A 23,282-nucleotide genomic window follows, 5' to 3' on the forward strand; every position below is an offset into this window, starting at 1 on the left:
CATTTCTTTGTGTGCTAGTGAGATTGAATAGTGTTTTCATAGGTTTATACGAATCATTTAAAAAGGCCTTTAAGGTAGCCTAACATTCTATAAAAAATAATGATTCGTTACATCTGTGGGAAAATGTCATTTCTTATTGGGTTTTTAATATTCCATGAATCCCTGAAATGTGCTTTTGTTGATCTTTCTTGCTATAAACCTAAAGTATAAAATATGAAATAGTGTAATTTGAATTTTTAAAATTCATTAAACAAAAAATTGTGTATATTAGTCTTTCAAACAGCTTTCAAAGTTGTATCAATATTATTCTTGTTAGCCAAAATTGGATTCTCTTAAAACTTCTATTTCATGTACCATGTGATTTTCAGAGCACAGCAGATAGACTTAGCATCTTGATTTTTTTTCTTTCCATTCTAACGTCCAAGTCAGATAACAGTATGAGTGAGCCATGTGATTTTTTTACACAGTTGGTTTTTACAGTAAAAAAAAAGTTTTGGATTTTCTTGCTCTTTCTAATACACTCTCAGAACTTTTTTTTTATTTCCATGTTTTTATTCCTATTTTTGTTAGCTGCATAAGAAAGCCCAGGACATTGTTATCATTGGTTTGTCTCCTGCATTCTTACCCTATACAGCTCCGTCCTACCCTTTTCAGGCCCCAGCTTCTGTTCTTTCTTAACTTCTGAGACCCTTCCCCTAGGCCTTCGACAGCTCATAAATAAGATATCAACAAAAATTCCTGTATTCTCAACATCTTCCTTAAACAAAAGTTTTAAACTTCTTGTTCTGTCCCTTGGCTCTCCAGTAAGGGTAATGATGTTGTCTTGTCTTGAAGAAATGTTGGTTTTTCCCTACTGTTTATACCTTATCACTAGGACTGGAGGTGTGGTAGGTGACCTTCATGTTCCATGTTGCTTTTTCCAGATAATTTTCCTTTATCTTCCCCTAAAAAGCCTTAGATTTGAATATCAAGCTATATGATTATACCTCCTGGCACTTACATTTGTTGGAGTTATCAGCCAATATCTATACCATTGCCTGGAGTTTCTTGAAAATTTTGGCTTCTTGGTCACAGTCACTCAGTTACTATGCTGTCATGATTCTTAGTAGTTTCAGTATTCATTCAAATTACTCTTCTGATACCTTGGTCTCTCAGTTCCTTGAATTCTTCACCTCCAGTCATCTTGTCCCCTGCCATCCACACTGACAGTTATTCTGAAGACCTAGTCAATATCAGTTTCTGTGCCCTCTTCATAATGTCAGTTTCATGCATCCCAGTTTCTGTCTGTTATGTCCTGTTTTTCTAGCTCACTTCCTTTAGTAACCCATCTTTAATAATTTTTAAACCCACACAAGACCTTAAAATAAATCGATTTAGCATTTTATTTTTCTCAACCCTCTTCTGAATCAACTTAGATTCCACGATCTGTAATATAATCACTACATTACATTTACTGTCTTCAACTTACCTGCCCTTTTTTTCTGTCTTCAACTTATCTGCCCCTCTTTTCAGTTATTGTTCATGATTGGGAAAAACCCAGCTATACTTAAATGCAAATCTGTATCCACCCATGCAGCTAAATGAATGTGGCTGGAGTAAAAGCTACAAAATACATTTCGTCTTGTTTTAAATCCAGATAAACTATCTTCGTTCAAGTGACTTTTCTATGTCTTTCATATCCCATGTCAAATCTATCAGCATACCCTATTCACTTTTTATTTCAAAAGTATATTGAGAGTCTGCCCCACTTTTTACTACCTCTATTGCTGTCATTCTTGTCCAAACTGTCATCCTCTCTTTCTTCGATTATGGTCCCCTCAGTGGCTTCTATACTTTACATTTGACTCTTTGTAGTTTATTCTCAATAAAGCAGCCAAAATGAATCTTTTAAAATGTGAGTCAGATTATTTCTTTTATTCTCCTAACAACCTTCTAGTTACTTCTCATCTCTCTTACAGTGGTCTGCACACTCTGGTCCCTGGCTTTTTTTAAACCTCATTTCCCACTGTTTCTCTTACCAGCTCGTTTTAGTATCTCTGGCTGGCTTTTCTTTGAATCTGCTAATAAGCATAATCTTCTTTTAGGGCCTTTGCACTTTCTGTTCCATCTGCTTGGAAAGCTTTTTCCCTGATTACCTTGCTCTTTAGCCTTCTTAAGGTTTTTTCACCTATCTGTTTAAAATAGCACTGCCCCTATGTACTCTTTGTTTTTATCCATAAGATCTATCAGCATTTGCCATATTTGATTTGTTGGTCCTTTTCCCTTCATTAAAATATAAGCTCATTGTTCTGTCTGCATCATCCAGGACAGTGCCTGGCACTCAAATATTTATTGAATGAATGAATGATCAATAAAATGGTTATCCAGTGATATTGTTAAGCACATGGCTAAACATGGTATAGTATGGTTGAGGTGAAAGAAATTGCATGGATACACTGGTGATGCCTTTGTTCTTCAGTTGCTTAGCTGTTTAGAAGGATGTGCACCAAAATGTTAGCAGTAGTTGTCTTTAGCAATGGCATTTTTAATTTTTCATAATCTCTTATTGCTATCTTTATTAGGAGAAAACTTTTGCTTGGATGGTAAATCCCCCAATGCTATAGATAAACTTATGTGATAGAGAGTTGTGGGAAAGGGTAGGGATAGAGGAAAAAAAGAAAAAGAAAATACTCTGAGTAATGATATAATGATAGACTGTTCCATTAGAAAAGACAAACACACACACACACACACACACACACACACACACATTAAATGACACACTTCATTTTTAAAAAATTGGGTAGTGGTTTCATTGGAGATTTTTCCTAGTGACATGATTTGTTCTTACTTTTGTTGAATTAGGAAAGTATTTTAGCTTCAATATTATGATAAACTAGATGTATAAATGTCAGTGCTAATAGCTTAGTATTTTAGTCTTTTACAAATTGATGCTTGTGGTATCTGGACATTTTCTGGCCTGTGCGTGTAAATAAGGTCTCAGTGTTAAAGAAACAGCAACTTGTAGCCAGAAAAGAAAAAAAGCTTCACATTATCCAGGCTGAGCAATATAAATGGGCTCAGGAATCTCCCACTAAGTCAGAAATCTAGAGAAAGATTTCTTGCGCCTACAAACTAAAGACCCTAAATATAATTTTAAATAAAATCTTTTTTATGTAGTATGAGAGCATTTTTTTGTTGTTGATAATCAATTGACACTGTTATGTAGGCTTACTAGATTTGCAAATTCACAAGTTTTTATAAGTCAGTTGGGTCCCTTCCTCAGGAAATCAGTTTAACATTTTTTTTCTATATTGACTCAAAGAGCCCAGTTGTCCTTAAATCCTGTGAATATATTTGCCTTATAATTTGACGGCATTGAGTCAACACTCTTATAGGGTCTCTAGTGTTGTAAAAAGAGAAGCTGTTCAATAAAGGATCACATTTGAAAAAATAGACCATGCCGGATAAAACTAGTATTGGATATGAGTACTGTGCTTTGCTTTAAAGCATCTACAACTATTCGAGGAAATAAATGCTTGCCCATTACTCCCAAAATGCATACTTTAGGCTTGGAAAGCAGCTGAGCTGTGTCTTTGTGAAGTTAAACCATGGCTGTAAATAAATTAAAATAAACAAACTGAGAAATATTGATATCTTTTTAGCAGATAATTCTATATTTGAATTAACATTAACATTATAAAACTTGCAGAACCATTCTAACTATTAAAGTAATTATACTGTTTTAATCAAGTATGCTTGGGTAGGTGCATCTTTCAATTAATCACTGTGTTTAAACACGTTATACTAAGTAAATCTTTTTTTGAGTATCATCAGTGTGCCTGAAACTATATAGATAATAACTATAGCTTTCAGTTTTTGAGCACTTATCACGTGCTGGTCATTTATACTATACACGGATTAATTCACAAAGACTCTATAAAAGGTAAGTATATTTGTTAGTCTCCGTTTTTAGATTTAGAGACCGAGGCATAAAGAGGTTAAAGAAGTTGCCCAAGATTACACAGCTAGTGTCTAAGTTGGGATATAATATTGGAAAGTAAGTCAAACTTAAACATGTTAAAAATATATTGATTGACTAATATTAATTTTTTTCTCTGTTTTTTTGTTCACCTTTCTAGTTGATTTGGAGCATATTCGAACAGTAAAACCTGAAAAACACTTACGGTTTTGCCAGGAAAATGGTTTTAGTAGCCACTTTGTCTCAGCAAAGACAGGAGACTCTGTAAGTAAAATAACGAATTCTGAATATTTAAAGTGAGGTTTTACTTTTATTTCCTAACATTCATAGGAAGTATACTTCTATTACTTAAGTTTTGGAACAAATTAATGCCTGTTGAAGACATAATATAGGTTAGATATAACATGTTTATTCTGTTTGTGGTACTTTTATAATTACTTTAACATAATTTTACGGTTATTTAGGATATTTAAAAATATGAATTTAAAAAGAAGATAAATTACCCCTTATCTCAGCATTCAGAGATGACCATTCATAACCTTATGTTACTCCTTATAGTCTCCTTTTTCTGTCGCACACAAATATCCGCGCTGCTGCCAGCGGATTGCGTTTGCTCAGTGTTCACTTTGTGGCAGGCACCGTGCTACTCTGATTATCTCTATTTTACGGATGAGTCTTAGGTTACGTAATGGGAGCCTACGCTACGCAGCTACAAAGTGGTGGAGACAGGGTTTGTAGACCTAAGTAATGACACTTCAGGACTCACTGTAGTAACCACACCTAATATTTAGTTTAAAAAACTAAGGCCCTAATTTAGAAATAGTTTTGTGTCTTTTTTATTTAATATATGTATCTGTAGAAAAATTTGCCATGTTATTTAATATTACTAAATAGATTTAATAATTCATTAGATTTAATCATTAAATATTCAAAAATTCATTAAACAAAGTCTCTGTTGTTAGACATATAGGTTGTTTTCAAGTTTCGACATAATATAACATAATGTAAAACTTTGTCTATAAGCTTTGATGTTTTCATCATTTCCTTTAAAAATTAAAAAAAAAATTCAGTTACAGTTGACATGCAATATTACATTAGTTTCAGGTGTATACAGCATAGTGGTTACACATGTAAGTAACTAACAAAGTGATCCCCCTGGGCATTTCCTTTACATAGACTCCTTTAAAAGGAATTGAAACATACTGCCAAATTGCCACCAGCACTGTACCATACCACTATATCCTTTCTTACCATTCTGGATTTATTTATTTTTAAATCTTTGTGAATTTGGTAGGCAAAAAAATAAGATAGTTTGCTATTTAAATATGAAATTCTTTGATCGTTATCAAGGTTAAAGGTTTCAAAATGGCATTGACTATTTATTTTCTGCTTTTCTGTTTGTGATATTTTGTTTCTTTAAAATTTTTTAATGACCATTTTTATATCAGGGATAACAGCCATTTGACATACTTTTTGCAGATACTCGCCACTGACCAGATTTTTATTTGTTATTTTTCTTGACAGTTTCAAACAAAAGAAGTTTAATTTCTTTCTGTGGTTTAATCTTTTTGATATTTTTCCTATATGATTTCCTTCATGATTTTTGTGCTTAGGATACATATTAAATAACATAAAGGATGTTTAATCTTTTTGCATGTCTGACTCATTTCAAAATTTGACCTCTGGAACCCTTTCCCCCAGGGTGATGTAAAGGGCACATATGCACACATACCATTAAAAATACCGTATCAGTGCTTCTTGACGGGGCTGCCCATGGGTTGGGCTTCTGCCCTCGCTTCAATCTTACTAGGGGTCTTTGCCATTTTAGAATTATTTTAACTTCCAATATTTTAGCTTGTGTTTAACGACTTAGTACTTTTTGTGTATTTACATTGATGCACCATTAAAAAATTCTCATTCCTTTCTTTCCTTTTTAAATGCAACTTTGAAGTGGTTCGTTCTTGTGGAATCACTTGGAGACTTGCAGTCATCTCCAACTCTAGTTTACTTCTCACTGCTTGAGGAGCGGAGCTCCTGGCTTAGTGTACTTTCTCTGACTCTATCTTCGTCATTATACTTAGTGACTTCAGTATCTTTTCTGTCCTCCACCCCACCTCAGCCACTCACTCCCATGCACTGTCATTACAGATCACCGCAGTCCTTCTGTTACCTCGTGTCTTTTATCGGGCATCCTGATCACTGACTACCATCCTGCCTTTCCAGCTCCTACCCTTGACTGCCCTAACCCAATCACTCTGCGGCCCCAGCAGGACCTATGAGACATGGATCCTAGCGCCTTTTCAGTGCCCCTAACCTCCTTGAATGTCCTCATTTTCCTGTCTTCCTAACTTTAGTCTCATGGCTAGTCAAAATTGTTGCCATGCATATATGTTCCATTCTCTTTTCCCTCTTTCACTTTGTCGGACTCACCTGGCTAAGCCTTAACTCTGGTTTAAATCATGGTGCACCAATGTATTTGATCAGAGAAAACACAGAGGCATGCTGGAGATGTCACTTAAAATTCACAATCACTAACCTCAAGTGGGCCCTAGTGCTGTTCTGTGATCACACCACATGTTCCGAGGCCGTCGTCCTCCTGCCTTAGCTAACGGCTATTCATAGCTTCTCTGAACCTCTCTTCAGATCTTCAAAAGGCCCTTGTCTACTCTCTTCTGGCGACTTTGTTTCCTATTTTCTAATAAATTTGAAACAAACAGAGAACAGCTTCCACATACCTGCCACCACCTCTACCCTGACTCTCCTTCCCACCCTGCATCTGTTCCCATACATCCTGCCTTCTCTCTGGTCACCATGGGGTGAACTGTCTGTGATCTTAGCTAGGGCCAGCTCTTTGCCCAATGTCGAACATTGCTTAGTAAAACTCGCTCCTTCTGGCATCATCATTTTTTTTCTCTACTGGGTTATTCTGTCACAAAACGTTGCGACTGACCTTATCAGAAAAACAAGAAAACTCTTGATTCCACGTCTCTCTCTAACTATTGCCTTCTTTCTCCACTTTCCAGTGGAGTATTTTGAAAGAGTTATCTCTGGTTCTCTCCTCCAAGTTTCTCTTGAACAGTTCCAGTCAGACTTTTGCCCCTAATATTTCACCCAAACTTCTGTTATCAAGGTCACCAGTGACCTTTTTGCTAAGTTCAATGGTCAGTTCTTACTCCTCATCTTACTTGACTTAGTTGTAGCCTGTACAATACTCGATTGCTCGCCCCTCTTGGAAATACGTTCTTTACTTAGCTTCCAGGATGCTGTATGCTTTGATGTTTTCATCGTTCTCCTCCTGGCTTGCCACGTACTCTTTCTCAGTCCCCTCTGCTGAGTCCTCCTCATGTCTCCATCTTCTAAATATTGGCATACCCTTGGGCTCAGTCCTTGGATATTTTTTTTCTAAATTTCTTCACTTAGTGACCTTATCTAGTCTCATGGCTTTCACCAGACCTCTTTCCTGATCTGCAAACTAAATATTTGACTGCCCATCCCTCACCTCTGCTTAGATGTCTAATAGGCAGCCCCAGTTTAATTCAGGACCAGACCTGAGCTCTTGATATTCTCTCCTTGAATCTCTCAGTCTTCCCAGCTCAATAAATGGTAAGCTCGTCTACCAGTTGCTAAGGCCGAGGTTTTATCAGAACCATCTTTGACTCCTTTTATTCTTTTATACTCTATACTCCACATCTATCACCCAGTCCTGTTGGCTCTACTTTCAAAATATGTCCAGAGTCTGGTGACTATTTCTTACCATCTCCTCTGCTACCACCTTATTTCAAGCCTCCGTCATCTCTTACATTAGTGTCTTTGCTGGTTTCTCTTTTGGTCCCCTTGATCTTCTCTAGTGAATACACAAACAATAGCCACATTGAACCTATCGAAACAGCAGTTACATGAGGCCACCCTCCTATGGTTTCTGTTTTACTCAGAGTAAATGCCGATGTCCTTTCAGTAGCCTACCAGATCTTACATGACTTGTACCCCCTTAATCTCTTTACTTGTTTTCTTTTACAATCACCCTCTTTCTCTCCATTCTACTGTACTAGCTTTCCCATTTTTCCTTAAACAGTGAAGCTATAATATATAATAATATATCTGAACTATAATATATAATACTTTTTGGGGTACAAATGACATAAGCCTTTTGGAGTATGTATCCCTTTTTGAGTAGAAATAAATTAATAAAATTTTGATAAGTATCCAGTAAGTAATCATGAGATACGTAGGGATAAGAATATGATAGTATACTTGTGAAGCAAAGACAAGTTATACATTATAGATAACATCTAGATTGGAGCTCTAGGAAATATAGTGGACTCAGCATAAGCTAACTATGTATGAAAAGACTGTTTATAAAAAACTATTTGTAGATTTTTGTTTAATGATGATGGAGAATAGTGCTCCTTTACTCTGAAGTGATAAAACGCAGTAAGGATTACTAAGTTGTTTTGCTCAAGAGGTGTAGAGAATTAATTGAATTGATTACTAAATGATTGGAAAGGAAGACCTTTTAGGATAGGCTAAAGCCAGACCGATCTAGAGTTGGCATTGAAAAACCCAGGAAGTAGAGTGTACACTAATGTATTCTTATTTTCTTCATGAATTGTAGAAGTTTTTTTGCTAGTATTTTCTTAATGTGGTAGCTCCAATTAATCATCTAATATTAAATCTTTAAAATTATAAGTTTTTAGGAATAAATATGTTTTTTAGACCAATTCACTGAATTGCATGAATTTTTAAATTATGGATTTAATCATTTAAAAAATTATTACACTTAAAATTTTGCTGTATTTGACAAATAAAGCTATTTTTGGAGTAACTTGGTACATCATATTCCTGAAATTCTTGCTGTTTATCATTGTTTAGAAAGTTCAATTTATTTGAAGGTAACTTAAGCATGCCTGTTTTAAATCATTTAAACCTATTTTTTTATGTAGGTCTTCCTGTGTTTTCAAAAAGTTGCTGCCGAAATCCTTGGAATCAAGTTAAACAAAGCAGAAATAGAACAGTCACAGGTGATTATACTGAACTTTATATTTAAAAAAAAAATTGATTTCTTAAAAGATGTTAATTTTCACCCCTGAATTCTTTCACCTTTTGCATTCTATATACATATCCCTGAAAGCCTTAGAAATAGATTGCGTTTATGAATCACTGTTTATTGCAGAAGATGGAGGATGTTAACTTTTTGTCGAATTATGACACCCTCAGAACTTCATTTTGTCCTTTTTGTTGGAAAAATGAAGTTAATGTAATATAAATTTCATCGATGGTTAAATAGTGGGTTAAGATGATGACCATTGCTTTGTAGTTCTTCCAGGATCACTATACAGTATTTTCAAAGTATTTCGTACGAAATCGCAACTCCATTTGCTATCTTCCATGTTTTCATCGGTAAAACATTTTTTCAGTTTTTGTTGTCTTTGCTCTCTATCCTTCTCTAAAACATCCTCTGCTATAATGATATTCAATATTGATATTATTGTTAATTTAATAATGGTATTAATTATTGAGGCTTTCTGAATTCTTTCACTAGTCCTAGACAGTTTTCTTCGACTAAGAAATAAACATGGATACCAACAGCGAAGTATTTAAAAATGCCACTATGATAGCATACCAGCTCACATATTTGGTAGAATAAAAAAATCAGAGCAAGAGCCCATAGTTTAAAGTTAAGCTTCAAAAGTGGTTAGCTTAAAAGCAACAGAAAAATTACATTTTTCCTGAATTCTCTCCACTCCATCCTACCCCATGCAGCTAAAAAGGGGTAATCATCTTTTCCTATCCTTAAATTTTTCTTTAATTCTTTTAGAGTTAGTTCAGTGTATTTTCATAGTCTCTCTCTCTCTCTCTCTGTGTATGTGTTTTAAAACAATTAGGGCAAATATTTATTGAAAATTTTTATGCTGATGTGTCAGCTTCTAGGACTCAGTTAAAATATTTGGAATTCTGGACATCTGCTACTTTTATTTGTCATTATTCAAAAGACATTTGTTTTAGCACTTATATGGCCAGGCACAGTTAAGATATTTTATGCCATGTAAATTACTCCCAGGCACATAAAAATAATTACTCGTTTTGGGCCTATGAGGAGGAATACAAGAATGAGAAATCTCCATGATTCTCTTGATCGCACAGAACTTGGCAGAACCCACAGGTCAAGTACTTCCTCTGCTTTTTAGCTTTTCTTTCGAAATGGTGTTTGAAAAATAATGTCTAGTTAGATAATCCATGAATGAGTATCAAATAATCATATATTTGTTGATATTTACTAAGATATAGTTGCTGCCTCCAGTGAGGAAAATTAATATGTGCCAGGCACTGCACTATCTCATTTAATCCTCGTAATAACTCTGTGAGGCCGGTGGCCCATATTATTTTATGGGCAGGAAACAGACTGTGGAGAGGTTAAGTAACTTGATCCACTAACCCGTGCTTAGGCAGTGGTGGAGCTAGGATTTTAAGTCAGGCCTGTTTGACAGCAGTGTCTTAGAGTTTCCACTCTACCAAGTGGAAGAAGATTTACTGGGCAGTTTGGAGTGTGTGTATGTGGAGCGAGGGGGTAAGAAAATGGCTGAAGGAGAAGCTGGCATGAACAAATCGAAACGCTTAGGTTATATTTTGGAAAAGAAGAATAATTTGGTTAAAATCAATGACCATTCTTGTTGGAGTGTGAGGGAATTTGAAAAAAGATTATGGAGATTTATGAATGCCAAGGTGATAAATTTTATCTAACATTGACAGTAGGAAATAATTTTAAGCAGGGGAATAAATGAAAGCAGTTTTTAGATAGGAGTAATCTAATTGGATGTTTTCGTGTGTGGTTGAATGGGAAAGAGGTTTAAGCAAGGAGAGTAGTTATTGCCCTCAGCGTGTTAAGGACCAGAATCAGGGCGGATGAGAAGGAATGGATGTAGGAGACATTTCAAAGAAGAATCGATAGGTCTGATGGAATGACTGGTTAAAGGAGAGAAGGAGAAGTTCAAGATCACTTTGAGATTTCTCACCTGGAGGAATGGAGAAAGGGGAGACCCAGAGGTTGATGGGCCCTCTGTAGAGGAGAAAGCGTGCTGGTGCCCGAGCTCTGGGGTGGTGCGTAGGTTGAGTGATAACTCAGAGATGAAGTAAGTTGATACTTTTCAAAGGCCTAATTTTAGGGAAGCTTTGTTAATATTCTTAGTTCACTCTTAGACTTAACATCTAGGCATATATTAACTAAAGAGATATCAGATGTGTTCACTATGTAGCTCTCTAACCTCCCTGTATACCCTACCTTGTTTATTAGTGCACCCCATCTTGTTTATAATACCGTGAGCTTTAATTCAACCTTCAGCTTGTTAATAGCATTTACATGGAATCCATTCATTTGAAGATGAATGACTTACCTTTGTGTAGGTAAGCTTCAATTTACTTTCTTCAGCCTGATGAATTTCATGCCTTTGCCAAATAAATTATTGATTTCATAATTAATATTTCTCAGTGGAAACATTTTTGAAAGTTTGTTTCTTTAAAAGATGTTTCTAGGAACATACTTGCAAGCTGAGTTGAGCACAGCATATTTTTTTAAAAATTAAAACATATTTGACATATAACTTGTAAATTTAAGATGTATAACGTTAATTTTGTATTTATATATTATAATATGATTGTCACTGAAGTAATAATTAGCACCTCTCTAACATTATATAATTACTTTTTTAGTAGTTGGAATAATTGGGTTCTAGTCTCTTAGCAAGTTTGATGATTATGATACAATATGGTTGTCTGTATTCCCTGTACTGTACATTATATCTCTAGGAATTATTTACTACTCATTGTAGGTTTGTACCCTTAAACACCATTTGTTCTGTCACCCAACCCTCCATCCCCTGGTAACTACCATTTTATTCTGTTTTCACAAGTTTGGCTTTTTAAAAAAAATCCACATATAAGTGATATCATACAGCACTTGTCTTTCTCATGTGTGACTTATCTCACTTTTTTAACATAATTTGTTCAAGCTTCATCCATGTTGTCCAAAGTGGCAAGGTGTCCTCCTTTCTCATGGCTGAATAATATTCCTTTGTGTGTGTGGGTGTCCTCCTTTCTCATGGCTGAATAATATTCCACTATGTATGTGTGTGTGTGTGTGTGTATGTATGTATATATCACATTTTATTTATCCATTCCTCTGTTGTTGAACCCTTAGATTGTTTCCATATCTTGGCTATTGTAAATAACAGTGCAGTGAACATGGTAGTGCATATATCTTTTTGAATTAAGTGTTTACATTTTTTTTTTAAATGCCCAGAAGTGGAATTGTTGGATCATATGGTAGTTCTGTTTGATTTTTTGAGGAACCTCTATACTGTTTTCCATAGTGGCTGCGCCATTTTCCATTCCCACCAACAGTGCTCAAGGGTCCCCTTCTCTCCATATCCTCGCCAGCATCTCTCTTGCGTTCTCCATGGTGGCCACTCTAACAGGTGTAAAGTAATAGCTCATTGTGGTGTTAATTTGCATTTCTCTGATGATTCGTAGTATCGAGCATCTTTTTCATGTACCTGTTGGTCATTTGGATGTCTAGGGCCAGGAAAACAAAAAAAGACAAAGAAGTTCAGATTTTATGTGAGAGTGAGCGAGTGAGCTCATGTCTGGTTATGTGGGTTTTATGCCATTTGAAAGATTCCTGAGGGAATTCGGTGTAACATTTGAAAGTGTTTTTGATTTATTTTATAGAGAAGGAGGTAGATGGTAGACTCACCAGTCATGTGGAAATTGATGTTACGGTAATTTAGTTTGTGACAAAAGTATTTATAATAAGGCTTTAGTCTTAGTTCCATTCACTGATTATTTTAAGAGATTCTGTTATTTTAGCTCTAACCTAGATCGTTTCTGTTTGGGAGTTATATAAAATGAGTCATCAGCACACTTTGCAAGTTTTGTAAGGAAGAGAAAGAGGAAGAGGAAGAAAGAAAGAGAAAGCAGTTTACGAATACAGTGAACATTTTTGAGGATCTTCTTTTGCCAGGGACCACACTAGAATCTGGGATTACAGAGATGAATAAGTTAAAATCCTCGTCCTCAGGGAGCTCCCAGAATTAATGGGACAGACAGATATTTCAACATTTAAGTACACTCTCTTTGCATTTCTGACAATTCCAAGTTAGTTAATAGTTTTATTTTCATTGTTTTTCTGTTCTCCTCTTCTCTCCTCCCTCCCCCAACCATTCTTCTCTAAGATAGTGTTAAAGCTGGGAAGAGTTGTTAACAAACATCCTAGTTTCTCAAATTGTTCAGAGTATTTTGTTTACAAAGTAGTCAAACCTTTAGGAGAAAACATAAATTTACAAGTGCTATTCTCTAGGAAGTCCAGCATTCAGCTCGTGAATCATGCCTTAGGCAATGTAAGGAGAAAATGCATAGTCTTATATCTTATCTCTTTCAGTCTGAATTGCATGGAGGTTTTGCCGTATATACTTGGTGTTAAGAATTTTAAATACATTCTTAATACATTTTTAAGCCTTGACATTTTCACTTGCCAGTTAATAAACAATGAATATCTGTTTGGTAACAAAATATGCATTAGTTTCTGTAAAACACAAATTTCTCTTATGTCTGAGATACTCATTTAACTTGCTAAAAATATATATTTTCCTTATAGGACATCTGAGCATTTTCATACTCTATATGGAAGTATCTGGCATAGGGCATGTAGTGGGCATGCTCAAGACTTTCATCGTGTCTTACTTAGCACATAACTGTACAACACAAGTGTCCATTTAACCCTGGGTCCTAGGGGTCTTCTCTTCTCTTCTGCTTAATCCTTTCTTAAGGAGCCATAAGGAGCTTAGATTCGTCTTACCTAGATGTTAATCTTTTTGTCATTTTTCTCCAATATGTTTACAGAGACTGCCTGGGATTTCTTTTTTCATCCTAAACATCACTTGGCTTCCTTGCAGAACGTATTTACCTGTTTTGTACACACTATTCTAACCCTCAGATAATGAACATTGCTTAATGGATTTCCATATCAGATCTCATCATTTTCTTTTTCTATTCACCTTTTAAATTTATTTTTTCATATAGTTTCAAAACTAGATGGGACCTTAAAGAACATATAGACAAACTTGTTTTTTATAGATCAGGAGATTGCGAAGACCAAAGAGGTGAAGTAACTTGGCTAAAGTTATGAATGTGTTATTGGCAGGATATAATGGCGCATTATATGGAAGAAAAAGAAGTAGCTTTTTAAGCTCCTTCCTACTCTGTGCAAAGTACCATGGTTTTAAAGATGCTCTATTCATGCTTTAAATGGTTATCTGTAATCTTGTTCCACTTTGAATGTATATTAATCATAATAGTCTTTAATGGTTTGCACATCTATTTTTCATGCTGGACTGTTATGCATCTCGAAAACAGGGATCATGTATTATTTATCTGAGTGTCTTCAATGTCTAGAATAGTGATTGGCTTTGAATGAATGATAATGACAAGTGTTTTAGCCTTCAAGGTATGTTTATTCCATATCCTGAGCATGACAAACTATGACTTTCAGAATGATAAATATGTTACCTCTATCTGGATTAAGATAATTGCAGAATAGACCATATTTATCTTTAATGTCTTCCCAAGAGTCCATCTCTACTTTTTATAACTTGCTACCCCACTTCCTAGGTTCCTTTCTTGCTTACTCTCTGGATAGCTACCGCTTCCATTTCCAGTGTCCATTCGCAATTACTCTCTGACATAGGAAGGGTTAAGCTGATGTTCAACCACAAAACTTCTTTCCTCTTAGGGCCGCTTCATTATTTTTACTCCGTTAAATAATAGAGTGTACTCTGTGGCTCCAAAAATAAAAATTGGTGTTTTGTAGGTAACATTTTCTTAGAAAACTTCAATGAATGACTTATAACTTCACTACTGTGAAGTTTATGGCATGGAAATTCTGTTTTTCTACTCATAGAAAGCAAAGTTTTGAATCTGCAGAGCCTTGATTCTGGCTTCCAATTCAGAAACTTTGCACAAAGCTTTATGTCAAACAGCCAGGGCACTGAAGAAAGATGTTGCCTTTTTAGTTCTTCATTAATTTGATGAAAATTAATGGTGAATATCTAAGTCATTTATGTTAGTCAATACTTCGACCAAAGTATCTTGACCAGAGGTCAGTAACTGGGTTGTGTTTAGAGGATCGAGTTTAAACCAACATTTTGGAGGATTAATGAGTTGCTTACTGATTATGAAAATCCCTTCTCTTTATTGTAACCTACAGTTTGTCATGAAACAATTAGGTTTGGGGAGGACAGATAATGGTGTTCAACATTTCACTGACATAGCCGCCTCATACCTCATGTGGCAGTTGGCAATGCTTCTGTTGATAGCATCAGGCCGAATGCCTAGTAAATCATGAGTCTTGTCCAGAAGTTAATACCGCTTGCTAGAGAGTTGGAGCAGAGCGCATCCAAGGCTGATATACCATAGTATCCTGTTCATTTACTCTTAGTTGTTTGTTCCATCTTTATTAATGTTATCACAAACAGCAGCCCGTGTTGACGTGTTTTTCTATGTGTGCTAATTAATAGATGTTGTTATGAAGGTAGAGTTTTCTGAAAGATATTTTGAAATCGTAAAAAAAAAAAAAAAGCAACTAAAGTTTAAAGTTTAAACATTTAGAGAGCATGTTATCTCTGTCATACTTATTTGTCATATGTGGTCTTTTCATGCTAAGTACAGCAAACAAAAACCTAACACAGTAGGTTTGATTATTAGCAAAACTCTCAGATATTTGAAACAGCAGCTGTTGCGCTTAAATACTGTGTTAGGATTTTTTTTTTTTGGATAACAGGAAAGTGCATTTTGAACATATTTTTATATGGAATTCAGAAGCATGGACTTTAGGGTTGTGAGGAATGGGGCAGTGAGCATCAAAAGGACTTCTTTGACAAGTAATAAATATTATTAAATGTAAAAATTGTGAGTGGTGTATGGCTTACTCTGATATATGCATCCTTTCCCCACCTTCAAAGAAAATTAGTGCTTCCTCTCTCTTACCATATTATAAATCTACTAGTAAAGTGTTTATCTTGTATGATAATTAGCTGTGTATGTGTTTCTCTTCCCATCAGGTCCACAGTAATGTGTGAACAGATCCTGCATAGTTTACCATTGCTTCCAGTATAGAATGGCTGGCACATAGTAGACCCTCATTAATGTTTGTTTAAGGAAATGGAATTAATACTTTTACTGTATTTAAGCATAGAAAAGCCTTATAATTCTTGGTTGTCCCCTGAAATACTAGGCATTATATATATTTTGTGTAATTGTGATATCAAAACTAGAACTTACAACTTGCCTGAGAGGTTTAGTAGACATGTCTATTTCAGTAATTGAATCAAATTATAAAGAATAATGTTTCTTGATTCTTTGTTTATTTTCCTTGCTTTTATGTGCATATATTCTGCTGTTTCTTTGGTGACATGTTTAAATATATGTGTATATTTCTTTTTCTACTTTGGTGTTCACTTCTATTTTCAGTCATTGAATATACTTTCCATTTTTTCTTTTTCTTCTTCCTTCTTCATCTTGTTTCTGTTGTACGGACTTGACAGCATATTGTCAGGGCAGAAATAGTGACGTACCCGGAAGAAGATAATCAACATACCAACTCTGCTCAGAGTAGAATCTGTTCAATACAGTAGTGCAGGTATTAATGGATAAATTATTGCAATTTTGGGGAGGAGGGTGGTGAGAACTAGTGAATACTATCTTGTTCTTTATTTCATATGAATAGAGAAGTTCAACTGATTATTGTACATTATTGGAATTAATATTGCATACGTCCTGTTTTAGAACTTTGAAAAACTGATCCTTTGCCAGGAGACTTATGAATTAAATAAGGAATTGGGAACAAATTAAAATAACATTGCAGTTACTTTCACACGTATTTGTCTTTATGGTTGTGTTTATTACATGTGCAGTGAGGGGGAGAATTGAGGCAGTTATTTCATTATTCATTCCTTACCATTTTTTTCCTGAAATAGCCTGGTAATTGAAAGAGTATTTTTAAAATTTGCCTTGAATTACCCTTCTTTGTCTGCTTGTGTGTGCAGACTTAGTAAAACAGTTGAAACAGTAAAGGGTTTGTTTTAATTTAAATTTTTACTTCGAGATGAATGTTAGGGCATATTGCTAAATTTATTATTTAAGATAATCTTTGAATGTGGGTTAGAGGAAGAAAGGAAGAGTTAAAAGTATCTTTTGGTTTAAATTATTTTAAAAATATGAGTATGAGGTAATTTTCTAAATTTCTCATCCTATATTTTGTTAGAGTCATTATTCATAACCCATTAGTGAGCTGTTTGAAAATAAGTTAGGGATTTGGGAGGAAAGTTTTAAAAATTGGCAAAGTTTTAAATATCGGATTGCTCAAAACTTTCTCCTTTATATGTGACTCGCTCTTTAACATTTGTACCTCTCCTAACTCATCAGTTGCTGTAAACATTCTAAAAAAAGTTATGGCTGGATATAGTGGTTCATGGAAATATTAATAAATAATGACTTTTTTACTTTGAAATAATGAGGTCTTGTCTGTCAATTAATATATGTGAATGATTAATTTTAATTCCATTGCTTTAAATTATGACCAGGGTTTAATATTTCATATTAATTTGCCAGTTTTTTATTAGACTTGTGATAACTTCAAGTTTATGTCACGAAACCAGGGAAGACTCAATAAAGGAACTGCTATTACATACTTAAAAAACAAAGCAAAACAAACAAGTCCTTTGTCCTCTCAATTCCAGCTCTACATTAGTTTGTTCTGGTTGATTCTTCTAATATCAGCTCCTGCTTCATTTATGCTGTCTGTCATCAGGAGTTCACCAAAGTTCAGAAAATGAAAATATACTTTAAGGAGCTCTTTCTAAATGTTCTGATGTCCTGATAATAACTCTGTTTTCTTTTATGACAGAGGGTGGTGAAGGCAGATATTGTAAACTACAACCAGGAACCTGTGTCAAGAACTGTTAACCCTCCTAGAAGCTCTATGTGTGCGATTCAGTGAGCGCGTTTTCCTTTCGTATTGATAGTTCTGGCTGCCCTTGGCCTCTGGGGGCCAGAGGACCCCTAGGAACTTGTTTTATCAGTGACCATCTCTGTAGTTCAGTTAACGCTTTCCTCCCAGCTCACTTCATCATTAAGTGTTGCCTCACAGCCACAGGCAGCTCCTTGGACTGGAAAGAATTCAGCTTCGGGACCACACACTTTGAATTCAAAATGGGAAGCCCATTCTCTGGAATTAGACTGCTTCGTTGAAAAAGAATAATGTTGGTTCTCTTGATGTCCTCACTTCTACTCAGATGTCAATTTTTTAAAACAAATATGAAAACTATCCAAGTCTTGATCTCAGCCAGGATTTTGCCACAGCACAACTTCCTTCTCTTATCTGAGCTCACACATGGCGAGATATGCTGCAGAGCGCAGACATGTAAACACGTAATATATTTTATCTACAGATATGTAAGAAGGCGATCTTTTGCATTCTATTGTGAGTGAAAATATATAAAGCTGTATCTAACTGCAAAAGCTTGAAATAAAGCTGTAATAGAAATATTTTTTTCATTTTTTTAAAAAGGGACCTAAATTGTTTATATTGTAGCTGTAGCTCACAAAGTAGTATTTGATATTGTATTTTTATTACTGTATCATGGTCATTATATATTGTGTAATATTCAGGTTAGATGGCTTTATGAATTTTGATAAATGTCCAGCTGATGCCCCACTTTCTCCTGCAAACTGCATAAGAATACACCCAGAATGCGTATGACTACTGTTGGATCATTGTGGATCAGAATGTACCTGACGTTCAGATGTTTTTCTCCTGCAAATAAATTTATTTAAATTACTTCGTTTGGGAATTTTCTTTCAGCCACATTTCTTTTACTTACAGAAAAACAAAGTGTATTTGGGTACATCATCGGTGAGCGTGCGAAGTGTAATAAGCACTCAGTCACTTAGAGCTGTGAGGTTATTTCGTTGGGCTGAGTAAAATGTAGACTCCGTAGCCTGGCCTTTCAAGGGCTCTGTGTCAGCTGCATCCTGCCTCCTTCTCCTCTCCTGTCACTCTTCTGGGCACTGCCTTCCTCTGCACAGAGAGCCAGGGACTCCTGTGTGCTCTGTGATGTCCTGCCTTCCTGTCTCTGCCACCTGGAGTTCCTCCCCTGTCTCCAAATGTCTGCCTTCTGCCAGCCAGCCTTTAGGCCTCATAAGGGCAGGGCTCTGTCTTGGTCACGGCTGTGTTGTATTTTTTGTGCTAAGGTGCAGTGCCTGGCACAGTGGTTCTTCGTATTTGCTACATCAAAACAGGAATGGACGGCGCCCGTCTACAAAGCCTGTCCGCATCTCCATAGCTGAAAGTTCCACATGAGGACCTCTGGGATGGCCATTATCCCTTCCTGCCTTGTATCAGTTGTTCACGTCCTTGTGTTTTATCGTTGAATGGGTCATGAGCTTATTGAAGGGCAGTCCTGTGTCTGTTCTATCTCACGTCCCTCAGGAGTGCCTAAGCAGTGGGCCTTACCACAAGTGTGTGCAGAAAGTTTGGACATCTAAGTTTACAGATGTAAGGGTATTTAGAAAACTTGTTATTTCACATCTTGCGTGGCAAAGGAAACTTAAGTTTGGAGAGAAAAAAGAACTTGCAAGAGGTCATGGAATCACAGAGTCACAACCCATAAGAAATCTTCTGTCTCTAGGCCAGGGTGACATTTGTCAAGCGTGTTTCGAAATTTAAGAAAGTTTATAACTTGTGTCTGCTGTACTATTAGGTAGTGGGTCCAATCTTTGTCTACTCTGATTTTTATATTTTTTCCATTTTGTTGCAATTAAGCATCCTTTTAATAATCCTTTCAGGGTAGTTCAGTTTATCCTTCTTTTTAACGTCTTCCTGATATATGCTGGCGGGTGTGCCAGGGAGAGCTCCATATAAAGTCGGATAAAAACTTGAACCCTCAAGGCTCTTACAGTCTGCTAGGAGAGAGGTTTGTTGTTGCTACTGTTTTAAAACTGTGACCAAAAAAAATATTAGCAACAATAAACGAATAAAATTGCAGGATACAGAATCAATGTACAAAAATCCATAGCGTTCCTATACACTAACAGTGAATTTTCAGAAAAAGAAATGAAAAAGAAATTTCTTTTGCATTTGCAACAAAAAGAATACCTAGGAGTTAACCTAACAAAGCATGTGAAGGACCTGTCCACTGAAAACTGTAAGACATTAGTAAAAGAAATTGAAGAAGACACAAAGAAATGGAAAGATATTTTGTGTTCACGGATTGGAAGAATCAACATAGTTAAAATGTCTTTATTACCCAAAGCAATATACAGATTTAATGCAATCCCCATCAAAATCCGAATGGCATTTTTTAAAGAAGTAGAACAAAAAATCATCAGATTTGTATGGAAGCACGAAGGACAGCGAATGGCCAACGCCATCTTGAGAAAAAAGAACAAGTCCGGAGGTATCACTCTGCCTGACTTCAAATTATACTACAAAGCAACAGTAAAATAGCATGGTATTGGCAGAAAAACAGACACACAGACCAATGGAACAGTACTGAGAGTCCAGAAATAAACCCTCTTGTATACGGGCAAATAATTTTCGACAAAGGAGCCAAAAACATTCAATGGAGTCAAAAACATACATGGAGTAAGAAAAGCCTCTTCCATAAATGGTGGTGGGAAAACTGGAAAGCCACCTGCAAAAGAATGAAACGGCACTGCTGTGTGTCACCATGCACCACGATGGGCTCAAAACGAATCAAAGACCTGACTGTAAAACCCGAAACAATAAGTAACATGGAAGAAAACATAGGTACCAAACTCATGGACTTTGGATTTAGAGAGGATTTTATGAATTTGACCTCAAAGGCAAGGGAGGTAAAAGCAAAAATACACAAATGAGACTGTATCAAACTAAAAAGCTTTTGCTCAGCAAAAACAAAACAAAACAAACAAGACAGGCCAACATCTGAATGGGAGAAGATATTTGCAAACAATGCCTCTGATAAGGGCCTAATATCCAAAATATACAAAGAACGTGTACAACTCAACAACAAGAAAACAAGCAGTCCAGATAAGAAATGGACAGAGGACCTGAACAGACATTTTGCCCAAGAAGAACATAGAAAAGGTCAACAGATATATGAAAAGATGCTCAACCTCACTGGCCATTAGGGAAATGCAAATCAAAACCACAATGAGATATCATCTCACACCTGTTAGAATGTCTGTCATCAACAAGCAAGTAATAACAAGTGTTGGAAAGGTTGTGGGGAAAAAGGAACCCTCATACACTGCTGGTGGGAATGTAAATTGGTGCAGCCACTATGGAAAACAGTAAGGAGATTCCTCAAAAAAAATCAAAAATAAAATTACTGTACAACCCAGCAATCTCTCTTCTGGGTGTCTATCTACTCAACAAAAACATGAAAACATTTATTTGTAAAGATATATGCACCCTGATGTTCATAGCAGCATTATTCATGGTGTCCAAAACATGGAAACAACCGAAGTGTCCTTCGATAGATGATTGGATAAAGAAAAGATGAAACGCTGCCATTTGTGACAATGTGGATGGATCTTGTGATTATCATGCTAAGTGAAATAAGTCAGAAAAAGTTGAGAACCATATGATTTCACTCCTGTGGGATATAAAACCGAAAGCAATACATGAACAAGACAAGCAGACAGTCATGGACGTGGACGTGGACATGGGCTGTTAGTAGTTACCAGAGGGGGAGGTAGATAGGGGTAATAGGGGTCAAATATATGTATTTGGCGATGGAAGGAAATTTAACTTTGGGTGGTGAACACACAATGCAGTACACATATGATGCATTATTGAATTGTGCACTTGAAACCTATATAAGTTTATTAACCAATGTCACTCCAGTAAATTTAAAAAACTAACTGATCGAAGTCTACTATTAAACTAAACTTGCTGAAGGTTTTACATTTAGCAAGAGGTGAGGCTATGCCCTTTTGGTCATTTTGTGTTGTTTTTACATGTATGTGAAAACTTGAGGATTTTAATTTTTTTTGTCAGTCCAATTATTGCAGTATTTCAAAAGTATGACTTAACACATGTATATGATTATACAAGGCAAGTGCTACAGGCATTCTAGAGGAGACAGAAAGAACTTACAAAAGGTCTGTAATCAGACCAAAATACTTTAGTCATGAGTTTATAAAGTTAGAGCACTGAATGGGGCCGAAAATGGGGAAGGGGAGAGTGGCCTTCGTTGGATTGCTCTGTCCTGGACATTTCCAGGCACTCGTCACATGAGTTGTTATTTTCTTTTTTTCTCATACTAGTCTCTGACAGGGGTATCTTTGTTCTCATTTTACACATGAGTGACCATACCAAGTCCCTCTTTGAGTCAGTGGTAGAGCCAGGATCCACACAAACCATTTCTAGGATAGGATGGATGAGGCTGGGTACTGATTTAGGCCGCCTTCCATTTGTGAAGATCACACAACTGACCTCCTTCCTGGGAGATGCCCAGGCCTGGGTGTTACGTTGTTCTTTTAAGAAGTGGTGATGGCCAGTGCTGGTCCGTCCATCTTTTCCCATGGATGCCTAGGTCAGCAGTGTGTGTCTAAAGAGGCTAGTGATGGTCAGTGTGCCCTCTGATCACTGAGGCGAGGACAGGAACTTGTCTTGCCCCCTGCCTTTGGCCTCATTGGTTTTATGTCTCTCCCAACTAGACGGGACCAGTCAGAGAGAGCCTTCTGGCTCTAGGACAGCAGGCACAGTGAATGTGCAGTATAGCATATGGCCAAAGCAGATTTCCGAATTCCATGTTACAATTTTCCTCATACCTTGGGTTTTATTTTTAAAACAAAAATGTAGAGTTCATGCTTATTTTACTTTGTTACCTCTCCTGTCTACAGTTTTTAATTTAAAAAATTACAGGTCTTTCCATCTAGTTTTAGGCACTTTGTCTCCTGAAGACTCATGCTATAAAGTTTCAGACTCATTGTGGTCACTTCTGCTGCTTATTGAACTTTGAAAAACACAAAAGTTTTCAGCCAGAACTGGTCATTGGATGTTGCCTTTCAAGCGCACCCTCTATTATGTGTGGCAGACCGCTGTGGAGTGGTTTTGGAGTGGCCCAAAGATCTCCTGTGACTGCTTTATTATTCCAGGAGGAGGTAAGCCAGGGCCCTTGAAAGTCGATCACTGAAACAATGTGATGGAGCATAATAATTTGTGTGTCGTTTAAAAATAGACAAGTTTTCTGGCCATAACCCCTGCTAGTGATTGCTGTAATGTTGG

The 23,282-nt window shown here is 36.1% G+C and overlaps 1 protein-coding gene across 2 annotated transcripts in view; it reads left to right on the forward strand.

The window, feature by feature from the left end:
• The window catches only part of RAB28 (RAB28, member RAS oncogene family), a 73,106-nt gene extending 54,260 nt beyond the window's left edge, over window positions 1-18,846 (forward strand). Inside the window, exons 5-8 of one of the 2 annotated variants that reach the window (XM_015594828.2) lie at window positions 4,122-4,225; window positions 8,902-8,979; window positions 16,552-16,646; window positions 17,913-18,846. In XM_015594828.2, coding sequence (XP_015450314.1) covers window positions 4,122-4,225; window positions 8,902-8,979; window positions 16,552-16,641 — 272 coding nt within the window. In that variant the 3' untranslated portion in view covers window positions 16,642-16,646; window positions 17,913-18,846. The remainder of the gene's footprint in view (window positions 1-4,121; window positions 4,226-8,901; window positions 8,980-16,551; window positions 16,647-17,912) is intronic. The other variant, XM_006918988.2, reaches the window with a different exon arrangement.
• Window positions 18,847-23,282: the final 4,436 nt, after the last annotated feature.

The sequence above is a fragment of the Pteropus alecto genome, unplaced genomic scaffold (genome assembly GCF_000325575.1).
Source record: "Pteropus alecto unplaced genomic scaffold, ASM32557v1 scaffold5, whole genome shotgun sequence".
Taxonomy (NCBI): Eukaryota; Metazoa; Chordata; class Mammalia; order Chiroptera; family Pteropodidae; genus Pteropus; species Pteropus alecto.